The 25337-nt window shown below is 40.7% G+C and overlaps 1 protein-coding gene and 1 long non-coding RNA gene across 9 annotated transcripts in view; one reads left to right on the top strand and one right to left on the bottom strand.

The window, feature by feature from the left end:
• ptprt (protein tyrosine phosphatase receptor type T) overlaps window positions 1-25337 on the bottom strand; it is a 334457-nt gene that overhangs the window by 244704 nt on the left and 64416 nt on the right. For all 8 annotated transcript variants that reach the window (XM_084348993.1, XM_084348986.1, XM_084348987.1 and 5 more), the window contains exons 3-4: window positions 2232-2392; window positions 1198-1308 (exon numbers count right to left, since the gene is read on the bottom strand). In XM_084348993.1, the coding sequence (XP_084205119.1) occupies window positions 1198-1308; window positions 2232-2392 (272 nt within the window). The remainder of the gene's footprint in view (window positions 1-1197; window positions 1309-2231; window positions 2393-25337) is intronic.
• LOC311254926 lies at window positions 3104-10496 on the top strand. The gene is made up of 3 exons (XR_014622286.1): window positions 3104-3139; window positions 9906-9979; window positions 10301-10496. It is a non-coding gene; the product is annotated as an uncharacterized lncRNA (long non-coding RNA).

Here is a 25337-nt window from a genome sequence, read left to right as displayed (position 1 = left end):
CATGCATATTTCAAATTTGGCCTGTTCAAAAGAGAATGACAAGTTCTCTTAGAAGTTTGTTCTTGCCCTGGCAGTGCTCTGTACTTTAATATAACAATGTTTAGCCCTTTATGAAAAAGAAAGTGTAATTTCTCCATGGGAGGTGACTCCTCATTAGGGAGGGAAACACACACGTTCAATGCACTTAGGTTACCATTGTGCTTCAGATCTGTGTACGCCACACAGGGGGTGCCTTCATTTACTGAACGTAGTTCAGTCATTCGGTAAAACACAGTCGCTTTTGTGCTACCTCAATAAAACAACACAGCAGGGTATGCCTCTGCATTTTAGACAGACACACACACGCCCACACACGAGAAAAAGTGCGAGTCATTAAATGGCAAAGGTTTTGTGTTCCAATATAAAAGGAATATACTAAAAGAGAGAAGCCTTTTAATCATCTCACTACCTGTTAAGTGATGAAACTTTATCCACGGCTCCAACCAACGGTCACACCATAATTTAGGCTTAACAGACTGCTTATTTTATAGACTTATTACTCGTGAGTTGATGTGAGACACCTACAATCACTCGACATAGAGTAGGCCTACACAGATCATGCTAAAGTTTTATTACATAGCAATATAATCAGTAATGTAAAGAAAAATTAATGTTCTCATTGTTAAAATCTAAATTCCTCAAACTTTGTGAGTTCCTTTTAATGTATGTTAATCTTTTTTTCTTTTATTATTAATATCGATTCAAATAACTTACAGCTAACTGTGCAGCAAACTAACACAGAGTTGCCAAACCAGCTCCAGGGTCCAGGCAATTGACTAAACTTCTGCTGAATGTTCATGTTCATAAATTAAAGTAAATATTTAGTTTTGGGTGGAAACAGCCTCCACAGGACAACTGAAGTAGCAAATACTGACCAATCTGCCTGACACATTAGGGAGTGTAATTATAGATCTCAACCACATTAAAAGAGGAGTTTAATCTCTTTTGCTGTACGATGAGATGATGATCAAAGAGGAGCAGGCAGCTCTATTAGAAAAAAAAAAAGCTTGATCATTTCTCCGTGTCATTTTAACAGGCTGCTGTACGACTGTCTCCATCATTTATCTTGTGCTTATGTCTTGCAATCAGCTTGTGCAGTAATAGTACTAATGGAAGTGTGTGTGTGTGTGTGTGTCTGTGTGTGTGTTTGTGCATTACCTGATAGGAGTTAGGCCAGAATGTAGAAATGGCCAGCTCAGCCTTCACCCAGCCTTCAGTAACAGTATCAGAGGCGTTCCATACTGGGTTACCCTGAGCGCCTCCATTCACCTGCAGGCAGACAGCGGGAGGACAAGATGAAAGGATAAAACAGGGTGTCTGCAGGTTTCAGAAGGTAAAACTGGAGGGTTTTGAAGCTAAACTAAAGTCAATGTGGGATTTTAATGTCTACTCACTCTATTCATTCAATTAACTGTTTATGCCTTCATTTTCTGACACTTCTTCCTCAATAATCAGTTAATTGATTGGTTGATTACTTCACTCGTTAAGTGCTCTAATCCAGTGCTTTGTTAATCCCCTGACTCACTCACTTCAGATCCTCATCAATCTCTTTATGTCATGTCTTATCTTTTTGTCCATCTTTATTCTCCCTCAGTTTCTGCCTCACTAGCCTGTCTTTTCAAGATTCCACCCTCCATCCACAGCTCCCTTCTGACCTTCCCAGCTCTGTGCTCTACCCATCTGTCCATCAGTGTCTCCAGACCATGATATAAAACATTCACTCTCGCAGGTTTAGACCTGCCTCGCCTCGACAACACAAAGATCAGTGTACTCGTACATGCACATGCCCTGTAATGTTTTAAACATTTTAAGAATTCTTATTCTTACATTGCATTTGTGTCCAGATAAACAATATATCATAAGAGATCTTACTAAAAATTTTCTTTACGAAAACACACACACAGCATACTGGAGTTTACTTTATCCCTACTGAAAGGGAATAGATGAGCTCTGTCACTGCACCTATCCATCAATCATTCTGTTTCTCACATACACACACACACACACCTCTAAATAAACATTAAATGCCCCAGGGCTAACTTCATCCCTCCTTGACAGAGAACAGAGGTCTGTTTGTTTGTTTACCTGCTTAGTCTGTTCAGTCTATCAGCCCCTTCATCCATCCCACCCTGTCAGTCAGTCAATCTCTCACACACCCACATACACAAAGACACAAAGACACACACACACACCTTGATATAGACGTTAAGTGTGCCCGGGCTGGCTCCGTCCCGGCTGGACAGGGAGTACAGGAAGTCGATACAGTGGGTGTCGTTCTCCTTCAGGGTGGGCATGTAAAGATGAGCCTTTTGTCCTGACGCCCGGCCCGACGCGTTCACAACCATGAACGAACCTACAGCCGCAGAAACAGGAAGAAAAAGGAAGGAGACAGTTAAAAAAATAATCAGAACAGTACAGGTGAACTTCAGATGATTCCTACGTTAACAGGTTCAAAGAAGAATTAATCGACCAGGTTGGACATCTGGTTTTAGTGGTTTCCATTGTTTCTGCCATTCCAGTAAAGATCTGGAGGCCAGTCATACAGTATTACTTAGCTGGATGTACAGTAAGGACCCTGATGTAGTCCAAAACAGACTCCATGAGTGCTGTAAACACATGATTGGGCTCACGCTCAAATATCCTCGAGTAGAGTTGTGGACATAAGCAGATGTTGAAGTGCATGTTACAAATTATGGGATTAAACAGACATGGACAAGGTTGGTTTCTTCAGTAGAATGGATCATGTGGTTATGATGCTGATAATTTTTGTCATTTCCACATCAAAAATTGACTATAAGGACTGTTTTTGGTGAAAATGTTCAAAAAATGTTGTATTTGTTACATTAAATTCTCTTACATGTTTCTACAACTTGTGTTTGTCTTCTTTTTATCATAGACTAACTCTCCATATGATTTTTCAAGCTTTATTGAAAATAAGGCATAGACCAAGACGACTATAGCCCTATGAAAGTCTAACAATACTTTAAATTTGTGCATTAAAACGGTTAAGTTGAAAATGTATTTGCCTGTCATTACTACACAATCATGAAATAACACTGTATATCTTGGCATAATGACAAGCTCTGATAAGGTGCTACAGGTGAGCATATTCATCTAAAATACAATTATTAGTAACTTCTAAGCTACTTAACTAAAATATATCTTTCACCATGCTAATTTTAGCATGCTTAGCTCCGTATAGCTGCTGTACATACAGCAACGCACGCAGCATTTTGACCGCATGTATCAAGGCCATGAATGCTAACAGCTCGTAAACACGACGCTAACTAGCCGGCGCAGCATCCTTGCTAGCTTAACGTCAGCGCACCTCCTCCAACTCGACAAAACTACAAAAAGGGGACGTCGTAAAGTCACTCAATGACAGTCAAAACAAGACAGGACATAGTCAGAAACCTTTTGACCTGCTCAGACAGGTGTTAAACTCAAAGTACGACGCTCTCCAACTTCTTAGAAACACACCTGACGTTTAACGGTTTCCTGCCGGCATTGTCCTTTCAAAATAAAAGCACCAGCCGTTATAGTGTCACTGATGGGTCAAAATTAAGAAACATTACAGAGGTCATATTATGCAAATTTTCAGGGTCATACTTTTATTTGGGGGTGCTAGTAGAATAGCTTTACATACTTTCATTAAAATATATATATATATATTTTTCTCATTTGGTGCATTGCTTCACCTCTCAGCAATACATATTTTCAGCCTACAGCCGTCTTAATAATGAGTAAAATATGAATGTAACTTGTGAGTGTAATAACAACCACTAATGACAGAGGAATGTTGTGCTGTTTTTTTGCAATTAATATCATAAGCTCCTACCACTGACTACCCCAGTAATGATTTGGCCACATTTTCTGCACCTTGACCAGACACGGTCCAGTCATATACTTGGTTTTCACCTTGTCTTGTTTTGAAGAATGTCAGAGGTTCAAATGAGTTTCTGTGACACCATTTCTTTTGTACTTTAGGTTACAAATCAGTGATCTCCTGATTTCTAAATGTTTCTTCCAACTTTCAACTGTGGCAGAGACCTCCTGCAAATAGTTAAAACAATTTCTGAATTTGAGAGTGCTGCAGGATTTGGCATTTGGCTGATGCTTGATGCAGCGAAAGAGCAAAAAACACTTCTAGCTCTTTAATTCACTGAAGCTGTATATCAATGTCTTAATGTATCCACGCCCCGAGGGTTCTGAACCACAACGTAAAACACATTTTCTCTGTCGGCTCACGGTTTAAGTGTGTTTTAGTCTCTGCTTTATGGCACAGGATGGGGCTTTTATGGGTCGGCTGGCTCCATTTGGCTGACTGCCATCAGCCGGACTGTGAGTTAGAAGTGACTGGGAGACTATTTGGCAAGAGAGCGGGAGAGGAGAGATACTGAATCAAGCAGGTGTGACTGTGCGCTTCTAACAGCGTCTGTATGTGCATATGCACTCTAATGCATAGGTGTGAAAGCTTACTGAATTAATGTAGAAGGCCCTGCTTTCAGGTTTTTATCTCTTTTGTCTGTTTTAAATTGTTTTGGGACTATGGATGCATATAAGCTGATGAAACTAACCTGCTCTGTTATGTTACACTCCATTGGTAATCAACATCAAATCCCTGATTTGCTATTAATGATACAATAAATATACAATATTTCCCAAAGTAAATGTGAAAAGAGATTAAAAATTCAGGAACAAAACACATCTATTGTTCGCCATCTGTAGATTCCATGTATTAATAATACAAAAAAAGAACACAATTAAGAAGTTAAGCAAAAAATGTTATAAAATGTATTTGTTAGATCTGTTCATTCAACTACTGATGCGTATTTTTGGAGACTGTTATCTGGATGTGATGGCATTTTGATTTTAAAGGGCAGTGCAGTGACTTTTGAAGAGGAAGGAATGTACAGAAATAGCAAACTTGGAGCAACTTACATAAATCTCCTGGAGGCACCATGACCTTAACATAACCCTGAATCTAACCTCAACCAAAAAGACGAGTCTGAAGCCCCAAATAAATCTTTTATTGTTTTTGTGAGAACAGGTTTTTATTCCCCACTATAAAAAATTCACACAGACACGTAAAAGGCAAAGTCAACTTCCTTCTGTTAGTCCAGATCATCGTGGTTAGGATGCAATAAGAAAGACGTGACATGCTATCAAACATGACAGCATCATAACCGTCCCGTATTTCCTGTGCTTTCTTCAGACTTTGGTGTCGGGACTGGGGAGCAGACATGTGACAAGGAAGTTGGCCCAAGTCTGAAGCAAGACCCAAGTCATTTTTTTTCTAAAGGTAGTCGAATCAAGTCAAGTAAAGTCACGGATTGTGTCTAGTCAAGTCAAGTTGACTCCTTAGTTAAGGGAAGTCATGAGGTGGGATGCCATCACCTTTGCAAGAAAAAAGCCTTCCTCATGCTAACCAGCCCTCGCCTCCCTCCATCCCCGAGTAGTAGAGAGTGCAGGGCCAGAGGGGTTGTTTAGTTGAACATGTAAGTCAAGTCTGTCTGAGTCATCGATCCTGACTGAAGTTTGTGCGAGTTAGAATCCAAGAGATGAGGAGATATCAGTCTGACTGTGTTGTGTACTGATAAATCCATGGCGCTGTCCGTGGTGCTGAAGTAGCAGACGGGTTTGTGATTTTGTCTGTTTCTCTATCTCAGCCCAGACCTCTTGTGAGTTATCTCTTTGATCTATCATATTTTCTAACCTATACAGTACTATAAATACTCAGTTCAGTACTATATTGTAGCCTATACACTTACTGTAGATACATAGAGAAGTGTCGCCTTAATGATGAGAGTGTCAAGTAGCAGTGTGTAGTGTTGGGATGCTCCCATTCGGCCATCCACACTGTTATAAGTGAAATACTGACTGGACCAAACACACACACACACACACACACACACACACACTATTACTGTTGGGTTGCCCTGCAGAGGAGAAGTGTATCTTATTAGAAGTAAAATTATGGTTTATGTGTGCGTGCTGGTATGTGTGTGTGTTTATGTTTATGTATGTGTGCATGTGTGTTTGTCCGCAGGTGTGCGTGTGTGTTAAAAGTAATCTATCCTGGGTCTCTAAGCAGGTCTTTCAACAGTGAACTGGGCCTGATTACATTTCTTATTCCCGCCTATGTGAACATGCATGGATGCACACACACACACACACACACACACACACACACACACACACACACACACACACACACACACACAGACAGCCCCCTATTTGACAGTCCTCTGCAGCTCTGTGGAGCATTTTTGAAGAGGGATTTGTTTCATTTAAAATTCTGTTTTTAAATAAAGTTGACTTGAATCGACTCGACACACAAACGATATGTGTGATGTTTGTTATCAAGCGACTCTCGACAACATGACAACTGTCTGTGGGGGAGGCAGCGGTGTTACAGTGTACGTACAAACACAAAAAAAATAACATCAATGCCGATACATTCACACTTTTACATCAATGGCACGCTAACAAAAAAGTGCACTTACTTATACAGGCAAAACACACACACACACACACACACACACACACACACACACACACACACACACACACAGCTCATCAAAATGATCTCTTTCCATATGATGAAATATCACTCACACAAGGACAAACATGCTTTCATTTAGTCACAAACAGTCTCCCAACACAGTAACAAACACAACAGACACAAGAACAAAGAGACGCGCACAGACACACAATAACAAACGCACACAACCCTCATTTCACACATTGTTTCCCAGCTGTGAGGTCAGAGAGGTGCAATCTGTTAACGTGAGAAAAACTGATGAATCTGTCTTCCATGTCAACACGCGCTCACACACACACACACACACACACACACACACTCTCACACACACTCACACATCAAAATAAATGGGTCAACTCAGTGCAACAAACGTTCCAGCACATGCTGCCACGCGAGACCAGCTGTTTTCACAAATACTGTTGAGAATTTGAGACTCTGCTTTTATTTTTCCAAAGCCGTCTCCATCAAAAGGAAGGCAGAAAGCCTCGCCTGTGTCTTTCAGCCGCTGAAGTGCCTTTTAGCACAGCATTTAACCCCCACCTGCTGCGGGGGAACTGCACAGTGCTGTTGATCTGTTTAGAATAGTATTCAGTCGGTGTGCGACTGAACGAATAAAGGTTCATAAATAGAGAACGCCTCTCACAGCGACAGCAGTGTGATTTCAGAGAAGGTTCACACCCACATACTTGTCACTAGTAGAGTGATGTGTTGAAATATACACACAGATTAAGCTACTGGGAAAAAAATCACAAAAATACCTATTTTAGCAAATAATTAGACAATTTATTATATGTGACAAAAATCACAATCAGGGTCTCTTAAAGGTGATATAATTGTTTCTTCCTGTTAGGTGTTATATTGTAAGTGCAGCTATAAAATCCATCAATATGTTCCTGATTGATAATCATCACAAAACAAGTTGTTATTCTTGTAATACGGTGTACTGCAATTCTGTGTGTAGTTTGTCCAAATGGTGTTGCCGTACCCCAGCAAAAGGTGTCGGTCCACTGCAGTGAGTAGGTAGAATCGATGTTAAACACTGTAATATGAGTGTTACGTTCACCCTTGGCTGATTTGGTCCCCCCAACGTTGCCTCGCTACGGTTCGGGCTGTTATCGGGTTGATATCATGTAGTCTAAACCCGGTATGAGGATTGAAATTCTGATACCAGAATTCACTGGTGACTCTGATTGAGGTCCTGTTGTTTAGCCGCGTCTTAGTAAGATGAAGTATGCATCATTTGAAATAGTCCTCTTCAGCGTCTCTGTCTGTTTTGGGACAAGTTTTGTTTTTATACAGACATCATGAAAGCACGTACTAACACAGCGTGAGTTTACTGACATCATACGCTCATCTGGGCTTTTGATCAAATTTGACTTATCTTTGAAAGTTTAGGATCATTTGATCTTTAAAGACCTTTCAAGCTGACGTATTTCAGAATATATAAAGTACATATGTAATTCAAAGCCTGTGATGTACTGTGTAGGAAGAGACAGATGAAGATCGCAGGGAAAAAAAAGAGAAAAAATATTGAGCCGCCAAGGCCCTCAGAGTGTGTGGTATAAATGTTTCCCAACACTAATGTGGTCTGTCACACACACACTGCCGCACTGTGCTGTGTGTGTGTGTGCGCGCACGTGTGTAAGAGGGAAATGAGAAAACCTGGTTAACAGTGGGGTTTTCTCAGATCAATACGAAAGGTGGGTCACAGATCAATAGTAATACGGCTGGCCAGTTAACTCACAATACACACACTCACACACACACACATAGACATGATACACTGCATGACCAGGTTCACAACAAGCATGCACACACACTCTGTCATCTGTCACACAACCTCAAATAAATCAAACAATGGATTGATACACTTTATGCCGTTTTACAGTCTTGTAAGTTTACGGCCATTTTTATTAAATCTGCTATAAGGAACTCATTTTTGGTTCATTTGATGGCTCCTGTGGACAAAAGATGATGATGATGGTGTATCGTACCACCAGACCACAAATCCTCACCTCACTTTGGACCGTTACACTCTTTTAAATTCAACCTCACCACTCTGCCTTAAAAGGTAGTTTTAATATTAAGACTAAGAGAGGATAAGGTGGAATCCGATCCGGTGACGAGCATCAAGAATACCTCGAAGAATTATACAGAAATAGCAGTCTCCTCACTGATGGTCTTGCTAGCTTATGTAGGTCATATAGAGGCAATTAAAAGTTCCTTGTAATACATTTAAATACTTTATACAAGTTATAGTTTTGGTATATGTAGGTTAAAGTTCTAGGGCGTTGATACATCAGTTTAAAATGGATTGTCCTGGAAGTCAGGTGACATGGTAGGCAGTGGCGAGTCAGGATGCTTGAGAGGCAGGGGTGACAAAAGATAATAAAAAGGGCAGCCAAAAGGACACTTTATCATGTTTTATCTACCGTAGGTTCATCCAGGGGGGCGCTTTTGCTGTGTCATTAAACACGGGGGCGCCAGTGGAGGAGGTCATGTTGGGTGAATAGGTCAAGCGCAGGACTTTCATTACTAGTGTGAAACCAAAAGCAATGTTGCTTTGTGTTGCCGAAGTTTTCAGTCGCAGTGGCTCATTTGTTCAGTCACTGACAGTTAGGTCAAGGCACAAACACTTGGTTTGGTTTGGGAAAACATCATAGTTTGGTTTAAAATACACTTTTTCAAAATGTTAACCGTGTCTTTGAAAGTCTTTCTGGCAGAAAGCCCTGAAGGTAAACCTTTATGTAACTATGTGCCCCTAAAGGCCATGTATTTGCTGATGTAACTAATGTAGTCAAAGTTTTACTTTGTGATCTCAATGAATGAGATTATTATATATTCAATGTTGGATGTCATCTTCTTCTAAAAGGGCATTATCTTCTTTCTGGTCTGTCTTTTCAGACCAGTAGAGAGACAAAGATTTCCAGCAAGGCTAAATGTCTGGAACAGAGTCTCGAGGTCTTCTCATTTATAGTCTCATCTTTATATGGCAGCTCATATTTAAAAGTTTGGAGATGAAAAGGTAAAGGGTGAATTGATATTGGAGAGCTTGATGCAGCACTTGAACACATAAAGAGCTGGTGGGATGTATTCAAATGCACACTTCGCTTGATACAAGCTGTCAGTCTGTACAGCAGTGATTTAAAGTCTATAAAGTGACAGTAACGAATCCAATTGAGTTCTGATGGTTTATATTGTATGTTTACCGGACAGCAAGATCAGGAAAACAAATCCTTACTGTTTGTGTGTGTGTGTGTGTGTGTGTGTCACTGTCTTCTGTCTTTGTTTCTATTTTGTGTGTGTGTGTGTGGGAGGACAGGGGAGTTACTAAGTCCCTTTACAGGAGCTGAGAGCTGGTTATGAAAGGCGTGGGACGCTGGTTAAAGCAAGGAGGTATCTCACACACACACACACACACACACACACACACACACACACACACACACACACACACACACACACACACACACACATACACACACACACACACACACACACACAAACGTACAAACACACACATCATCCCACCTTCCTACTTCATCCTTTAGGGACGTGCTAGCTGTCATTTTTATTCCATTAGTAGCAGCAGGTTGCTTTGTATGATGCAGAAGAATAAAGAGTGTTTTCTTTCTTTCTTTCTTTCTTTCTTTCTTTCTTTCTTTCTTTCTTTCTACTGCCTGAAAATCATTTTCATTTGATTGTTGAATGAGGAAGAGGAGTAAGAGAAGCAGAGAATCATGGAAGGACAGAAAGGAACAGAGGAACAGAAGGATGAATACGAGGAGGGAAAGGAAATAGGGAAGGAGAGGGAGGCAGGAAAGGAATGAGGAAGGATGCGGGAGCATCAGCTGTGGCGCAGACGTGACTCGAGCCGGATGACAAAACACACTGTCGTCGAGTAAAATGACTCATCTTCATCACCATCACCATCATCATCACTATTAAAGGCATGGCTAAGAGAATCACTGGAGTCGGACACAGAAACATCCCATTGGTCCTCGGCCCATTTCACACATTTAGCACACCGAATTCCCCCTGAGGTCTCACACACACACAAACATCCAAGCGTTGGAACCCATATGTTCCGTGTCCTGAATGGGTAATGGCCTGCATCATCATCACCACCACCATCATCATCATCATCATCATCATCATCATATATTGTGATCTCGTTGATCTGCTCTGTACATGCGACATCTATTGCACGTCTGTCCGTCCTGGGAGAGGGATCCCTCCTCTGTGGCTCTCCCTGAGGTTTCTTCCGCATTTTTTCCCTGTTAAAAGGGCCTTTTTTGGGGCAAGTTTTTCCTCACTCGAATCGAGGGTCGAAGGACAGAGGGTGTCGTCTCTGTACAGATTGTAAAGCCCTCTGAGGCAAACTGTGATTTGTGAATTTGGGCTATACAAATAAAATTTGATTTGATTTTGATATCACATATACAAACATATGTGGAAATCCCATATAATCAAAGCTGCAGTATATGTCTTTGTATACAGGTGCATGAGCACATACACACACACACACACACACACACACACACACACACACACACACACACACACACACACACACACACACACACACACACACACTCATAAACAGGGTAGTTTGTGCTCATCCTCTTCACGCCCTGATTGTTCTGCTCGTTTGGTTTTCTGCCAACACTCATTCATTACCTTTCTTTCTATCTCTATTTATCATGTGTCCAGTTATCTGTCTGCTAACCTGCATGCTCATCAATCCATCCATCTGGTTGTCGTTCCACTGTATGTATTTCCCTTTACCTTTGTTTCTCCTTCCCCCTGTCTTCATTCCTTTCTTCCTTTTCAGTCATTGTTTTTTTTAGATGTATTTCTGACAGCTAAGGTTGTCTCTGCCTTTTATCTACGTTCATATCTAGTATTAAAATCGATTACAACGCAGGTTTTATTTTTACATGTTCCATGATTTGCATTGTATGTGTGCAGCGAGCTGAACATGGAAACCAGGTTAATGATACAATCTGCTCCGCTGAACACAGCTGGAGATCTGATCCCTTAACAGTTCACTTCCTGCTGTCGTTTTATGTTCCACTGCTATTCTACATGTAGCACACTTTGTTCATTTATTCAACAGTTGTAAAAAAAGAAGGTGATTGTTTATTTTTAACACTATAAATAATAGCAGACACAGAGAATGATGACTAGTGACCTTTACAGTAACATGAGTATGTCTTATACATATTTGCTTAATTCATTTAAATTATTTGCTCAAAGTCTATCCAGGTTATCCAGCACAATGCAACCAAGAACTCTCCAACCTGGCAACACGGCCCAAGCTTTGCCCAGCAGCCACCGGAGTGAGGAGCGAGGCATGTGTAGTCGATCTATGCATCTCTGATGTTGATCAGCCAATTGGCAAAGAGTTGACCCCATTAAACACTTGGATTGCCAGACCCCTCATTTGCATAATGAAGCAGATATCAATAAAAACAAAGGAAAATACTGAATTAAATAGGTTTGTAGAAATAATTAGCAAGAAAATTGCAAATGGAGAAGAAGAAAAAATCGTGCATAAATGAATGAATTTAGAAATTAATAAATAAAATGGAAAATTCAGTGGAGCAGTAAATGAATTGTTGAATTAATAAAATATGTTGTAAGGTATTATAGTCATACTGTATAATGTAGATTTTCTTTAGAAGTTAATTTCTTTGAGCTTTTATTTATTTTAAATCTTTCAAATTCCACCAAGGAGGTTATGTTTTCCCCCAGGTCCGTGTTTTTTGGTTGGTTGGTTGGTTTGTCGACAGGCCTACGCAAAAACTGCTGAATGGATTTCCACGAAAACTTGGATGGAGGATGGGCCTGGTCCAGAATAGAGCCCATTAACTTTTGGTGTGGATCCGGATAAAGGGACGGATCCAGGATTTTTTTTCCCTTACTGTCTTTAACATGGCAAGACAGGGCGTTTTTCCAATGTTTCTGTTCATTTTCAGGGAACAATGCATGAATCTTGATGAAAAATATGGCATTTTTAGGTGGCTGGTATCTATAAGGGAATATAATTTGATGCAGATCCGAATAAAAATCCAGATCTAGCAGATTTGTTTGCATAGATTTTGAGACTAGGCGTAGAAACCTGCAACCACCACAAATGTGCAGCTGAGATAATGGTGATTTTAAAAGGCACCGATGGTAATTAGACTTGATTTCAAGGGGACTGTTGGGCCTTGGCAGAGGTATGCACTCTACTGAGTGCCATTCTAGTTTAAATGAATGTCTGGCTCCTGTACTATATCTCTCATCTTCACACTGTCCCTTTTCCTCTCCCTCTTCTTGCTCTCTAAGCCTTGCAGTAATCTGATAAGTGACAAATCAATAATTGAAGCGCCATTATCGGGGCAGCGGGAAAAAAACCATAAATGCAAACAGCTCATTCGTCTGCGTGAATGTGAGTGTGTGCTTGTGCTCCTGCTCTCTCTTCCTGTTTCATCCTCTCCATCCTCCTTTTTTTCCCCCCTCCATCCCTGTCTGTCCCCCTTTTTAAAATCCATTTATAATCCATCCTCCTTTTCTCCCCGCTGTCCTCTCTCCTTCCTGTCTTTCCGTCTCTCTCAGTCATCAGTGGCTTGTAAACACAGACACCTCGCCATTAGAGGGAAATTTACTTTCAATATGAGTCGAAAGAAAAAGCTTTTAAAGCATCAAAATCTAATTCATTTACCCCTGTTACAGAAAATGGAGCAGGTGGTGTGTCTGTGCATCTGTGTGTGTTTGTGTGTGTGTGTGTGTGTGTGTGTGTGCATGTGTGTGTGTGCGCCTGGGGAATTTAGTCACTCTTCACAGACCTCGTAAATAGCTTCCATAATGCCTTTTACGTTGGTTTACATTGCGGTTGGCTGGCTCTCTTCATTTGAACAAAACACAAAAGCCTAGATTTTGACACTTCTCCAATACCTGGTGGTGAAAGGGGAATTCAGGAGGCAAATAAAAAGGAAGAAATCACAATGACGAAGCAAATATTGGCAACTTTGTCTGAAAGGAGGATGATCAAAGCGCCAAACACTGAGAGGATGAAGGTTCAGCTCCCTCTAGGACAGGACGTGTTTTTGTCTTTAAGGGGTTTGCATGAAAGCATGCATAAACACAGGAGGAATAATGTATGTACTGTGTATGCACGTCATCTTCATCTCTGTCTCCATCGCCATCAAAGGACATAAATATTCACAGCACCCCGAAGAAGAGAATAAAGGAACTTTTATCTAAATAGGCTCCATAAAAAACTTTTTTTTCCCACAAAACAATGCTGTTTTGAGGTTCAGACATGAAAGCGTTTTGTGCAACAAAGCATAAAGAGGCGCAGACTAAATCGCTCTTTAATAGATCAATTACATCCCCAGATTTGCTGGTGAAACACGACGTCGATTGCAAGATGTTCACAGAGTGCGATGTGCTCAAATGGCTCCCTGGGGTCTCTGCTCAAAGCGTGCGGGGTTTTTTGGCTGTGTAGCTCTTAAATCTCTCTTTCATTCTCCTTATCGGGTGTTTTGTGTCTGTCGTGTTTTGGATTAAGACGTCCTATGAGCTCTGGGCGAGGATCTGTTTTGCAGTTCTATCAGCATCTGAAGGCTCGGTTTACAATTGTGATTTCGATGGGGGTTTTTGAAAGCCGGCGATAGAGACGTGATTTGATGGTGTGGTGAGACGGTTTGTGTCCACATGTGGCCTGGAAACGTCTATCACGCAGCTCCCGTGGCTGTTTTTCTTTTTTTAAACTTCATATTGTTGTTCTGTCAACTTTTCGCATACAGCAGCTCTTCTCCTCTGTGTCTGTAAAAGGCTTGTTTTGACCAGCATGTACACAATGGAAGTGAATTTCCAGGTGCTGTGATGAGGGTATTTATGTGCTGTGTTCACTACAGGTCAGTCTGCACTATGAATCACACACAGGATAACACGCAGGAAAAACATATAGAGAAGTTTCCCTTTCATTTGAACTGTATGTTTTGTCAAACAGGAAGAGAGGGTTACTTTATTCTTTTACACAATGTGAATTCTAGAGTAAATGATATCTCGTTATGTATATTATGTCTCTTTTTATGTGTAAAAGATGGAAATGTACTGTATGCATGTTGTATTGCAATATAATGGTGCAGGAATAACACTGCAAGTGTCACTTGATGTGTTTTACTGTCTCCTGTTGTGTCAAATCAAATGTATTTGTAGGGCCTAACATCTTGAACAATGCAGGCTTTACAGGCTCACATCTTTAGCGGTTGCCAGCCCAGCCGAAGCTCTCAGAGAAGACAAGGAAAAACCTGGCTCAAAAGGTCCAGGTGGTCCCTCAGAGAGTCGGAGTCCCGCCCAATGGGACCGTGTTTTGGAAGAGAAAATTTGTACAGCAGTCAATCTTTTGCCAGTCAAGAAAGCCACAGTTTGTCATGAAGAAAGTAAAATATAATTTAGTTTTGTGTAAAATCCCTCAGTGAACTAAGCTTTATGATGGAGTGGAGCTGCTCAGGAAACACTAGTACAAGAAGGTTGTACTGCGAAGCTCCCTGATGTGAACGTGAAGCTGGATGTTGCTAAAAACAAGCATCGGGCTCGCAGGTGCTGCTGTAACCACAGAGGTTTATTATGAATGATTCACGGGACCCTGAAGTGAAACTATCTGGATCAGATACAGGAACATGTTGTTGGCTGGCTGCTCCGTCTGAAGCACCTTCACAAAGACTCGCATCAGGATACTGAAGTGCTCCTTTTTCTGTGTGTGTGTGTGTGTGTGTCCACCTGAGTCTGACTAGTTAATAATAAGCAAGACTTCTTAATTAAGGACCTGTCATTTACACACACATACACATACTTACATATTAGTAATACACAGGGCCTGAAAGGAACTCATTACATGTACTCACATTTTTGAGGTGCAGTATTTGTACTTTCTTACCATTTTCTACTACTTTGCACTTCCACTTCACTACATTTTGGAGGCATATATTGTACGTTAACTCCATTACATTTATTTGAATACTTTAGTAGTTAGTTACTTTTCTGATAATTGGAAAAAAAGCTGATTATTGGATCTGATAAAGGGTCTGGCTGGTTACGGATTGACCCATGCTGTACAGTACACATACTGTACACGTAAATATATGTATAATTTACTTTACTTGTACTTAACTACAGTTAATATCAGATACTTTAAAACTTTTACTCAAGTATTTTGTGTACTTTTAATATGGCAAAACGATGCCAAGGCAACTGCATCAGACAAAATAGGACTTTATTCTTCACTAAAATGAGCAATCTGAGTGTTTCTGATCAGGTGCCCATATCTGCAGGATTTTGTCTTTTTCAAAAGCCTCCTAAAACCATTACAATTTAGAAAAGATATTCATATGTTAATCCAACATTGGCAGAAAAACTGTGATTTTGGAAGGCAGTAACCAAAAAAAGCCCAATTTTATTGTTTAGGTTGAAGAGCTAATTACACACACGTAGATCCCGCCCCACAGTCCTATCTGTATTCACACTGTTGAGCCAGATCATTGAGCTTTGCGCTGTTAAATAAGGAAGGAATGGATGAGGTGACTCACACATATGCCTGCAGGCCATTGTGAAGCTGCTATAATCCTTCCCTAATAAGGTGGTAAAGACAGGGGGATTGGCATTATTGATCAGGCCTTTAGGGAAAAACCCTCTCTGTTTCCTCATAGATAGCTAATCAATACTGAGCCTATAAGTCACACACACAACTATAGACATGTGAACCCGTACAGTAAATCCCTGTGCTAGATTTGACCTGTGGGAACTCTAAATCCCAAAAGCCCCTGCTGCGCGGGTCATGGGAGGGTTGACCTATAGGAGATCGAAGACTGGGGCATGTGACTGCTGACACCAGAGACAATGGATGGGAGGTCGTCTTCTGTTTTGCTCTGCTCCTGGGTGTCTCATTTGTCAATGTGTGTGTGTGTGTGTGTGTGTGTGTGTGTGTGTGTGGGTGTAGGAGGTAACAACAGAGCGTGTGCAGGCCTGAAGTGTCACAGCGTATCAATAAAGAAAGTGTTAAAGGGAGTAAAGAAAAGTCAGAGCAAGAGAAGAGAAAGTGATCAATGGACAAAGAAGAGAAAAAGAAGAGAGCACTTAAACTATGAAAATACAGATGAACTGAAAGAGCAGATAAACAACAAGATGCATGAAAAAAATTATCATAAGAATGAAGAAGAACATGAACAATAAGTGGTGAAAGAAAAGGGAACTATGCTTGTTAAACTGCTGATGATGCTGCTGAAAGTCGACTGCAGTGTCCAGCACAACTACACACACCACTACTTCTGCGCTACAGTTAACTCACTCCAGATGCAGCCAGTCCATTTTCAGATTTTTATTTGAGAATATTTATTCTAAGAACATCATTTGTTGACTGTTTTTTGATATCCAAGGATGTTTGTTGATATCGTTCCACAATAACAGGTTTGGTCGAAATAAATCCTCAATTCACCTCGTAAGATGTAAAATGTTTTTGGCTCTAGATGCCGTTTTTACCAACTCTCTCCAGTTCCTTCCCCTCCCTGACGAGTCCAGCCTTTAGTGGCAACCAAAACAGGCATGTTAAGCCGAAACACAGTGTCGTCCTGACCCTTACCAAGTAGTTTTTGTGCCTAAACCTAACCGGACCATAAGCACAGTGTTGTCACACTCTCGAGGATGCCCTTCTAGGAGATTTTTTTCTTGCTCAGTCAGACTTCAGCTGAGGGATGTTGCCTTGTTCTCAGGTTTCAGCAATTATTTTGGTGTCTTCATAACTGATAAACATGATGACCAAAGCAACAAAAATCAGCCTCAGATGATGATGATGAGCAGAAATGATCCTTTCGGTTTTGGTGTGAACTGAACAACAAATCAGTATCAAATCAACATCAATGTTCAAGAGAAAAGAAGGTGTTAATTCAAAGAGTGAAAACAGAAACATACAGCAAAGGTAAGAACAAAGTCACCAAGCCAAACAGCTGAATCACATCACCAAATCCTGAATCGGCACCAAAGTCGTTTTCATGCATCGCACGGTCAAAACTCAATTTGGCCTTTTCATAAAAGTTTCATGAAACAGCTGAAGTTCAGTGGTATTTCCCTTTAATGAAGACGACCCCGTGGGGGCTGCTGCATTGCTCAGTGTAGCGTGTGCGGATCCGAGGTGTGTATGCGACGAGTATAATTACGTGATCTTTCCCTGCGTCTCTGGAGTCCAGAGATAATTACCAGTGGATAATGGTGTGTGTATGGAGTGAAATGGTAAACGTCAGCATGGCTGGAGGAGGAGGGGGGCAGTGTGTGGGTGCATGTGTGTCCGCATGCACACAAGGTGTCAGCCAGGTGGGTTCAACCTCACACACACTGGTTTATATAGCAAGTGTAATTGTGTTTGAATACTGCACATTACAAGTGACTATGTGCCGCTGTGTGTGTGTGTGTGTGTGTGAGTGTGTGTTTACTAAGTGATAGATGACTCTCAGGCAGTGTAAAGTGAACGTGAAAAATGGCAATAAAGTTTAATATTGTTCCCCGCAACACAGATTTATGACACAGTGAATTAAACATCCGTTTCTCATTGGGACATTGATTTACACACACGCACACTTCACTGCACACATACTTAAACACTGCCTCGAGTGTATGGACACAAAAAAGTCTGGTCCGCACCTCAGCAGACGCACACACAGGCAGGGACGCACAAATGACACACACACTCACGAATTAATGCACACATAATACAAAAGGCGCTAAAGCCAACACGCACGCACGCATGCACACACACACACACACACACACACACACACACACACACACACAGAGCTATTTGGTTTCCATATATCACTGGGTTTACGATTGCTCTCCACTATTCCCTGATCTCCTCCCTGTAGCACTGAACCTGTGGGTAATTGGCTTTTTAATGACTTCTGTATTTCCACACATTTCCCATCTTGGTTATTTGCCTTCTCAAGCCTCATTTGAGAAGTCACACTGAGTGAGAGAGAGAGAGAGGGCGAGCGAGTGAGAGAGAGAGAGAGAGAGAGAGAGAGGGAGAGAGAGAGAGAGAGAAAAAGGGGTGGACAGGTAAGGAAGTAGAAGAAACAGGAGAGGAAATAAAAGTCAAAAAGAAATTTATAAATACACACACACACACAAACACACACACACACACACACACACACACACACACACACACACACATCGCTCAGACTAGGTTTCAATCCACCTATTGTCATGCAAATTGGACAAATACAAACGCACTTGTTCTGAGTGGAGAATGTTTTGAAGACATACAACAAAACAGCAAAGTAAACACATTTGCAGAATGAACGATGATGTTGGTTCAGGATGATCAGACTGATGAACGAGGCAATTTCACTGGAAAAACAATTCAAAGAAACGCTGTCTGGATCACGTCCGTCCACTTTGACCTTCACAAAATGTCATGACTACTGTTCCTCTCATATGCAAGGCTCCATTATGAGCATTACTTGGTGCATTTGGATGCTCAAAAGTGCTTTTTGTGGTAATGTCTTTGTGGTGACTGGAAAATCTCCGCCTGCACTTTGTCATTTATTTAAAAACATTTCATATAGCTGAAGAAGATTTTAAGATCCATGATGATTTTTTTAATCCAAGAAGATATTTGTTGACGTTTAAGAAGATGTTTGTTGAAACAAGACTCTTTTTTTGACATCCAAGAAGAAATTTGTAAACATCCTAGAGGACACGTGACACAGAAGACTTTTGTTGGATTCTAAGAAGACATTTGTCAACGTCCAAACAGATATTTGTTGACACCTAAGAACACGTTTGTTTACATCCAAGAAGACGTTTGTTGACATCTTAGAAGACATTTGTTGACATCCAAGAAGGCATTTGTTGACATCCGAGAAGACATTTGTTGACATTTTAGAAGACGTTTGTTGACATCCAAGAAGACATTTGTCAATGTCCAAACAGACATTTGTTGACATCTAACATGACTCTCCCTTGACGTCCTTGAAGTTTTGTTGTCTCTGATGCTTTTGATTGATACACAACAGATTCATGGTGCTTATAGTCTGAGTCTAGTCACTATATCCATTTGCTGTCTGTGTTACATGTATCTATTATGTTCGCATGTCTTTATGTGACTTACAGTAGAAATGTACTTCGGCAAGAAGGCTCTGTGAATGTGTGTTTGTGCACGCACACAGCTGCATGTGCAATTCTGCCTTTTTCAGCCGCGGTGCATGTTGTGTTATACGTCTGTGAGCAGCATACCAAAGAGGTGTGTTTGAAAATTCTGTTTCAGACAACTGGAAGGAGGGAGAGACACCCGACGACAGACAGAAATACTGTGCGAGAGAGAAAGATAGCCCCGACACAGAAAGCAGAGAAGTGCCTTTGAAGTAAGTTCGCTGCAGGTGCGTCAGCCGCTCAGGAGTCGACCCACAGACCGACTGACTTTCCAGCTAAAAAAAAACAACAACTTTCATTCACTCCTGGCCCGGTCAATTACATATTAACACTAAAAGGCCTGGGTGGTGTATATGAGTATTATAAGTCATTATGCTGAATGACTAATAATTGCAATTCAAGGTGGTAGCATCTGAACTGTTAAGAACTGCATGTCAGTCGGCCTCTGGGTTATTAGCATCTTTCTGCCTTCTAGCCCCACAGGCTAATAACCCACAAGCGTGCTAGCAGGCACATTAAATATTGATATTAAATAGTTTAATGTCATTATTAGTTTATAATAACTTCAGCAGGCTCTCAGATGTTACCGAACAGCTCACATATTGTGTTCACATATTCCATTTCAAATTAGAAGGACATTAAAGTAGGAATCAATTTCATCTTAATTGTTAATTAAAACAAGAATACAGTGAAAAATCTGGAACCCAGAGGCAATATTTCGGTCTGTGAAGCTTCTTGAAGAATTAATCATTTCTTTTACATGATATTGACAAAATTCTAATTTAAGTCATAAGACAGTATTTTATAAAGATTGATTCTTTAGACCTAGAGGTGGAAGAGAAACCCAGTTCAGACAGTATTTGCTGTACTTATTATGAGCTGGTCCAATCTCTCTAGGTTGGGCAGATGACTACTTAAAACCAGCGATGAAAAATGTTCTCCATCCAGGTCAACACCCAGGTCATAATAGACTTAAAGAGGTCATATTATGCTACTTTTCAGGTTCATACTTTTATTTGGAGGTCCTAGTAGAATAGGTTATATACTATAATAAAAAAAAACACGTCTCTGTATTTAGCTACGGAGACATCTCGCCTCTGTTAAACGTTGGAACTCAGTCTTGAACCGTGGTCGATGGCTTGATAAAATGCCACTTTCTAGCTTTGCTCATCCAGATGTGCCCTACAAATAAGATGTTGTGTGCTGCGTGTTGTTGATGCAGCTGTTGTTCTGCATTCATCACCCTCTTGCCATGTATCATCACATGTGTAGAAACATTTCTGAGGCCTTTAATATGTGCTGCATTCATGAACCACTGCATTTCACAAAGTTGAGTCATCTGAAAGCATCTGCTTACAGAGTAGAGGCTTGTTATTGATGGAACAATGTGTGGTTCTGAAATATTGACTGGGAATTTCATGCACCAACTGTTTCTCTCGACAGAGTGGGTGCTCGAATGAAGCTGTTATTCTTGCATTTATCCTTGGCAAATTTGTCTCCACACCTATTTTCCAAGGCGCGTTTAAAAAAAATGCTATCATTAACACAGTCTCAAAAGAAGAAGTTTCTTTCTTTGAAATACAGCGTGTCAGCTTCTTGGACTGCCTGAATGTGAGAGAGAAAAGTATATTTTACAACTGAAAATGGCCCTCTCGCTTTCTAAGACAGAACTCTCTTTCCTAGTTCAGCTATTCGACTGCAATCTGAAGTGACTTATATTTTTTCTCACAGACTTTATAGCTGAAGAAAGGTTATACCGAGGAAAAAAAGAAAATACTGCTAGCCCTCATCTAACTCAACAGCTCTTCAAAAACACATTAATTCACCATCATCTTCAGATTAACACTCCTGCACTCCTTAAAACTAGCTGTAAGCAGTGCAATGGGGCTGGCTGGGTTTAGGCACAGAAAACACTTAGTTAGGGGCAGATAAAGATCTTGTTTTGACTCCAAACATCTGCTTTGATTGGCAGAAACACTGGTGGAAAATGTCCAGAATTCTCCTTTAAAATATCTAGTGGTGTCACGCTTACAAATGCTGGAACGCAGTCTTGAACTGTGGTCACCAGCTTTGCAGCCTTCTACAACGTAACTCCACCACCTCCTGATATGAAAGTTAGTTCATAAACATGTAATGTGACCATAATATGACTACGTATTGTAGAAATGTCAAAATGTGAACATATCTGTGGTTTGCAGAAACATTTATGGTCAACATTTTATACTGGTGAGTGGGCTGAGTCATCAGGAAAAGGTCGTAAGTGTACTTGAAAGATTTACAATGTGTTTCATTATCATGGCAACAGCCTGTTTTCCTTTATTTTCAAATGGCGAGAGGTTCTGAGGGGCTTTAGTGTTTTGGTAAATAAATTAAAAAATCCTTTTGGCTTCTCAAAGTGACATTATTTGGCAACACTGACTGGTATAACATGGCAACCACCTTAGCTAAATCACATTACAATCAAATTTACTTTTTAAAACATCTTTGGGTATATTTCCAGTCCATCTCTACATTAAGAGCAATGGACAATATAACAATAACAATATAAATAAGACAGTTTGTAATGAAAATGCAGAAGTGCTACCTGATAAAAGCTGATTCAGGTAGTTTCAAGTAGTTTTTTGACTACTTTTCACTTCCACAGCAGAATCGGGCTCGTTGCCCTCAATTTCCAGTTGGCTGGAGTTGTTACGGGATGTTTCAGCCACTGAACAGAATTATGTTCATAGAAAGAAAATAGTTTTCTCACCATGTACGCTGCATGGGACATGTACACCCAGAACTTATTTTCTCTCCATTTGCCTAAAGGAGAAAATCACTCAGAGAATATTACGGCTATTCTTACAACAGGGTGCCGGTGCTGCTTTGTAAAGACACACATGCGTGCACACGGACAGGCACACACACAAACACACACATCATCAGCGGCAAAGTCACATTCAACACACACGCAGGGTAATATGGAGCCCATGCACAGCTGGATGTAGAGTATATAATCTAACCACTAACTGCAAATGAAGAAAGAAACACATCAGGGGCTCAGATTAGATGGAGCTGGCAGAGATGGAAAATGAAACAGAGGCTGTCAATGATGTCTTCGTGCTCCTCCATCTCTTCCCCCCTCGTGGTTATCACCCCCTTCTCTTCCAGGTTGTCTGTCATTTTCAGACATTATTGCCTTTCTCTCAGAGTTTGTCCCTTTCAGTCTGCCTCTCTCTCTCTCTCTCTCTCTCTCTCACACACACACACACACACACACACACACACACACACACACACACACACACACACAAACACACACTCACATATAAACAGAGAGAGTTATCACTGGCCTACAGGGACCCATTACTTCTGTGATCCAAGGCTTTTATATGGTGGCTTGGTCTTAAAAATGGGCATTTATTGCTCCCCCCTGATAAATCGTGTGAGTGTGTTGTGTGTATGTGTTATTCATTCAATCTGCTGTTTGCTTGGTCCTGTTTGGAAATAAAGCCACACAGACAGACTCCACATGCACATGAACATGCACATGCACATGCAGTGTGTGTTTGTGTGTTTATGTTTATGGGAGAGAGTGAGAGTGGAGATGACAGGGTCTAAAAAAAAGAAAATGAGAAAACACACGGCAGATGCACTGGTATTAATGTTATTAATGGTTTGTTTGCACTCAAATAGGCGCCAATAGATAAAACATTTATACAGTAAATTATAAACGGAAAATGATACTCCATGATTTCCCTGTTTATGAGTTGACTTCAGAGGGTCGTCTGTCTGTTGAAGTTTGATGCCACTGATGGCCGCTGTGTGCAGTGTTACTGCAACAGGCAATGAACAGCTTGCATGCAGTTAGTAGGACGTTAATGGCTGCACACCATTTTACCACTGACTGTATGAAACAGAGCTTAAAAGTGCCTTAAAGCTGCATTTCTAACGGCCAGCAGGGGGCAACTCCACTGGATTCAAAAGGAAATCTGATTGTATAGAAGCTTATGAAAAGATGACCACAGTCTTCACTTGATTTATCAGTTTACTAACGAGTTTATGGTCTCAATTGATAGTGTCATGGGTTTTTCAATACAGCATGACGTTGAGTAGCTAATTATAGCCTCATGTAGAGTAAAATTGATGATAACGCAGGGTGTGCTTAGTTTACCCTGAGAGGCTACTTTGTAAATGACAAGTTGCTACTACGGCGTGTCCTCACCCACAATAGAGATAAGATATCAACAGCTGTAATGCCTAACTCCGACGGGAGATGAATAAATGCTGGCAATGTACATTTCTGTGAACCATATGTTGAAACTTTACATTTCTTTCCATTGCATTGCTACAATTTTTGAGGTCCAATTTTCTATTTTATGTTGTGACAGCGCCGTGCTTATACTCTGGTTAGGCTTAGGCACAAATATCACTTGGTTAGGGTTAGGAAAAAAATCATGTTTTGGCTTTTAGTACCTGCTCTGGTAGCCATAAACATGGCTGGAAATATTCCTGAGGTTGCTAAAACAAAATAGTCACCAGACTTGGCTGGTCAAACAGGGTAACACTTTATAATAAAGTAAATGGCTTCATCTTGTCCAAACTGCAAATAAGAACAACTAGTTGTCAGGCCTCACAAAGAGCCAGTCTGATTGTCTCTATAAGGACCAATCAAATCTTATTTTCTGTAAGGGGAGACACTAACGACAAATATCCAATTGGATTTCTCTGAGAAGGAACCAAGATATAAACAGCAAATTACAGGCAACTGAGTAAAAGAAAAAGTTAAAAAAACCCAACAAGAACAAACCCACAAAACACCAGAAAGGAAAGACAGAGGCTCAGTCTCATAGCGCCTGATCCAATCCACTGCTGTCAGCCATAACTGAAGCTGTCCGAAACCAGTTTGCAGAATGAAAGTGAGCTGATGTCAGGTGAGACGAGTGTCAAACAAAAGCATTTATTTTGGCAAAATAGAGTGAGTGTTTGAAACATACTGAGATAACAGATGGACAGTGGAGTGGTTTGAGAAGTTTCTAATGAAAATCTTTGCTGTGAGACTGTTTACATGGCTTCCAGTCATGTGAAGGTTTCCACTATGTTGTTAATTCACACACAAAAATGCATCCATCCACGTCTTCCCTGGTTTGTTAATGTTTTGTGTCTGAGAGCTGCCTGATAGATTGAACCCAAACAGCTAAAGCAAACAAATGAAGTTTGTAAAAGACATGGTTAAATGATCATCTTATTAAATCCACTCATATCCCATCGATATTCCTGACTATTGTGAAAAAATCTGCCGAATTCCTGTTTCCCTGACGTACCTGTGCTTCATATACGTAGTAATTATCTGTTCAGCCAACCGTCCATGCATCCTCCCCCTCATCCCTCTTTACTTCACTCACTCGTCTTCTCGTCCTTTTCCTTCCCTTCATCCCGCTTCTCTTATCTCCTGCTGAGTCTGTCACTGACAGCTCTATCTGCTCTATTCGGAGGTACAAAGGGATTCTACCACTCAGGTAATCCATCTATCTTCATCTCACACTCTCTCAGTGGAGGTATAACTCTGCTATAATGG

Source organism: Pagrus pagrus, assembly GCF_965226575.1.
Source record: "Pagrus pagrus genome assembly, chromosome: 3".
NCBI classification, from domain to species: domain Eukaryota; kingdom Metazoa; phylum Chordata; class Actinopteri; order Spariformes; family Sparidae; genus Pagrus; species Pagrus pagrus.
The sequence above is the reverse complement of the archived record's forward strand: the minus strand, read 5'-3'. Positions and strand labels throughout refer to the sequence as shown.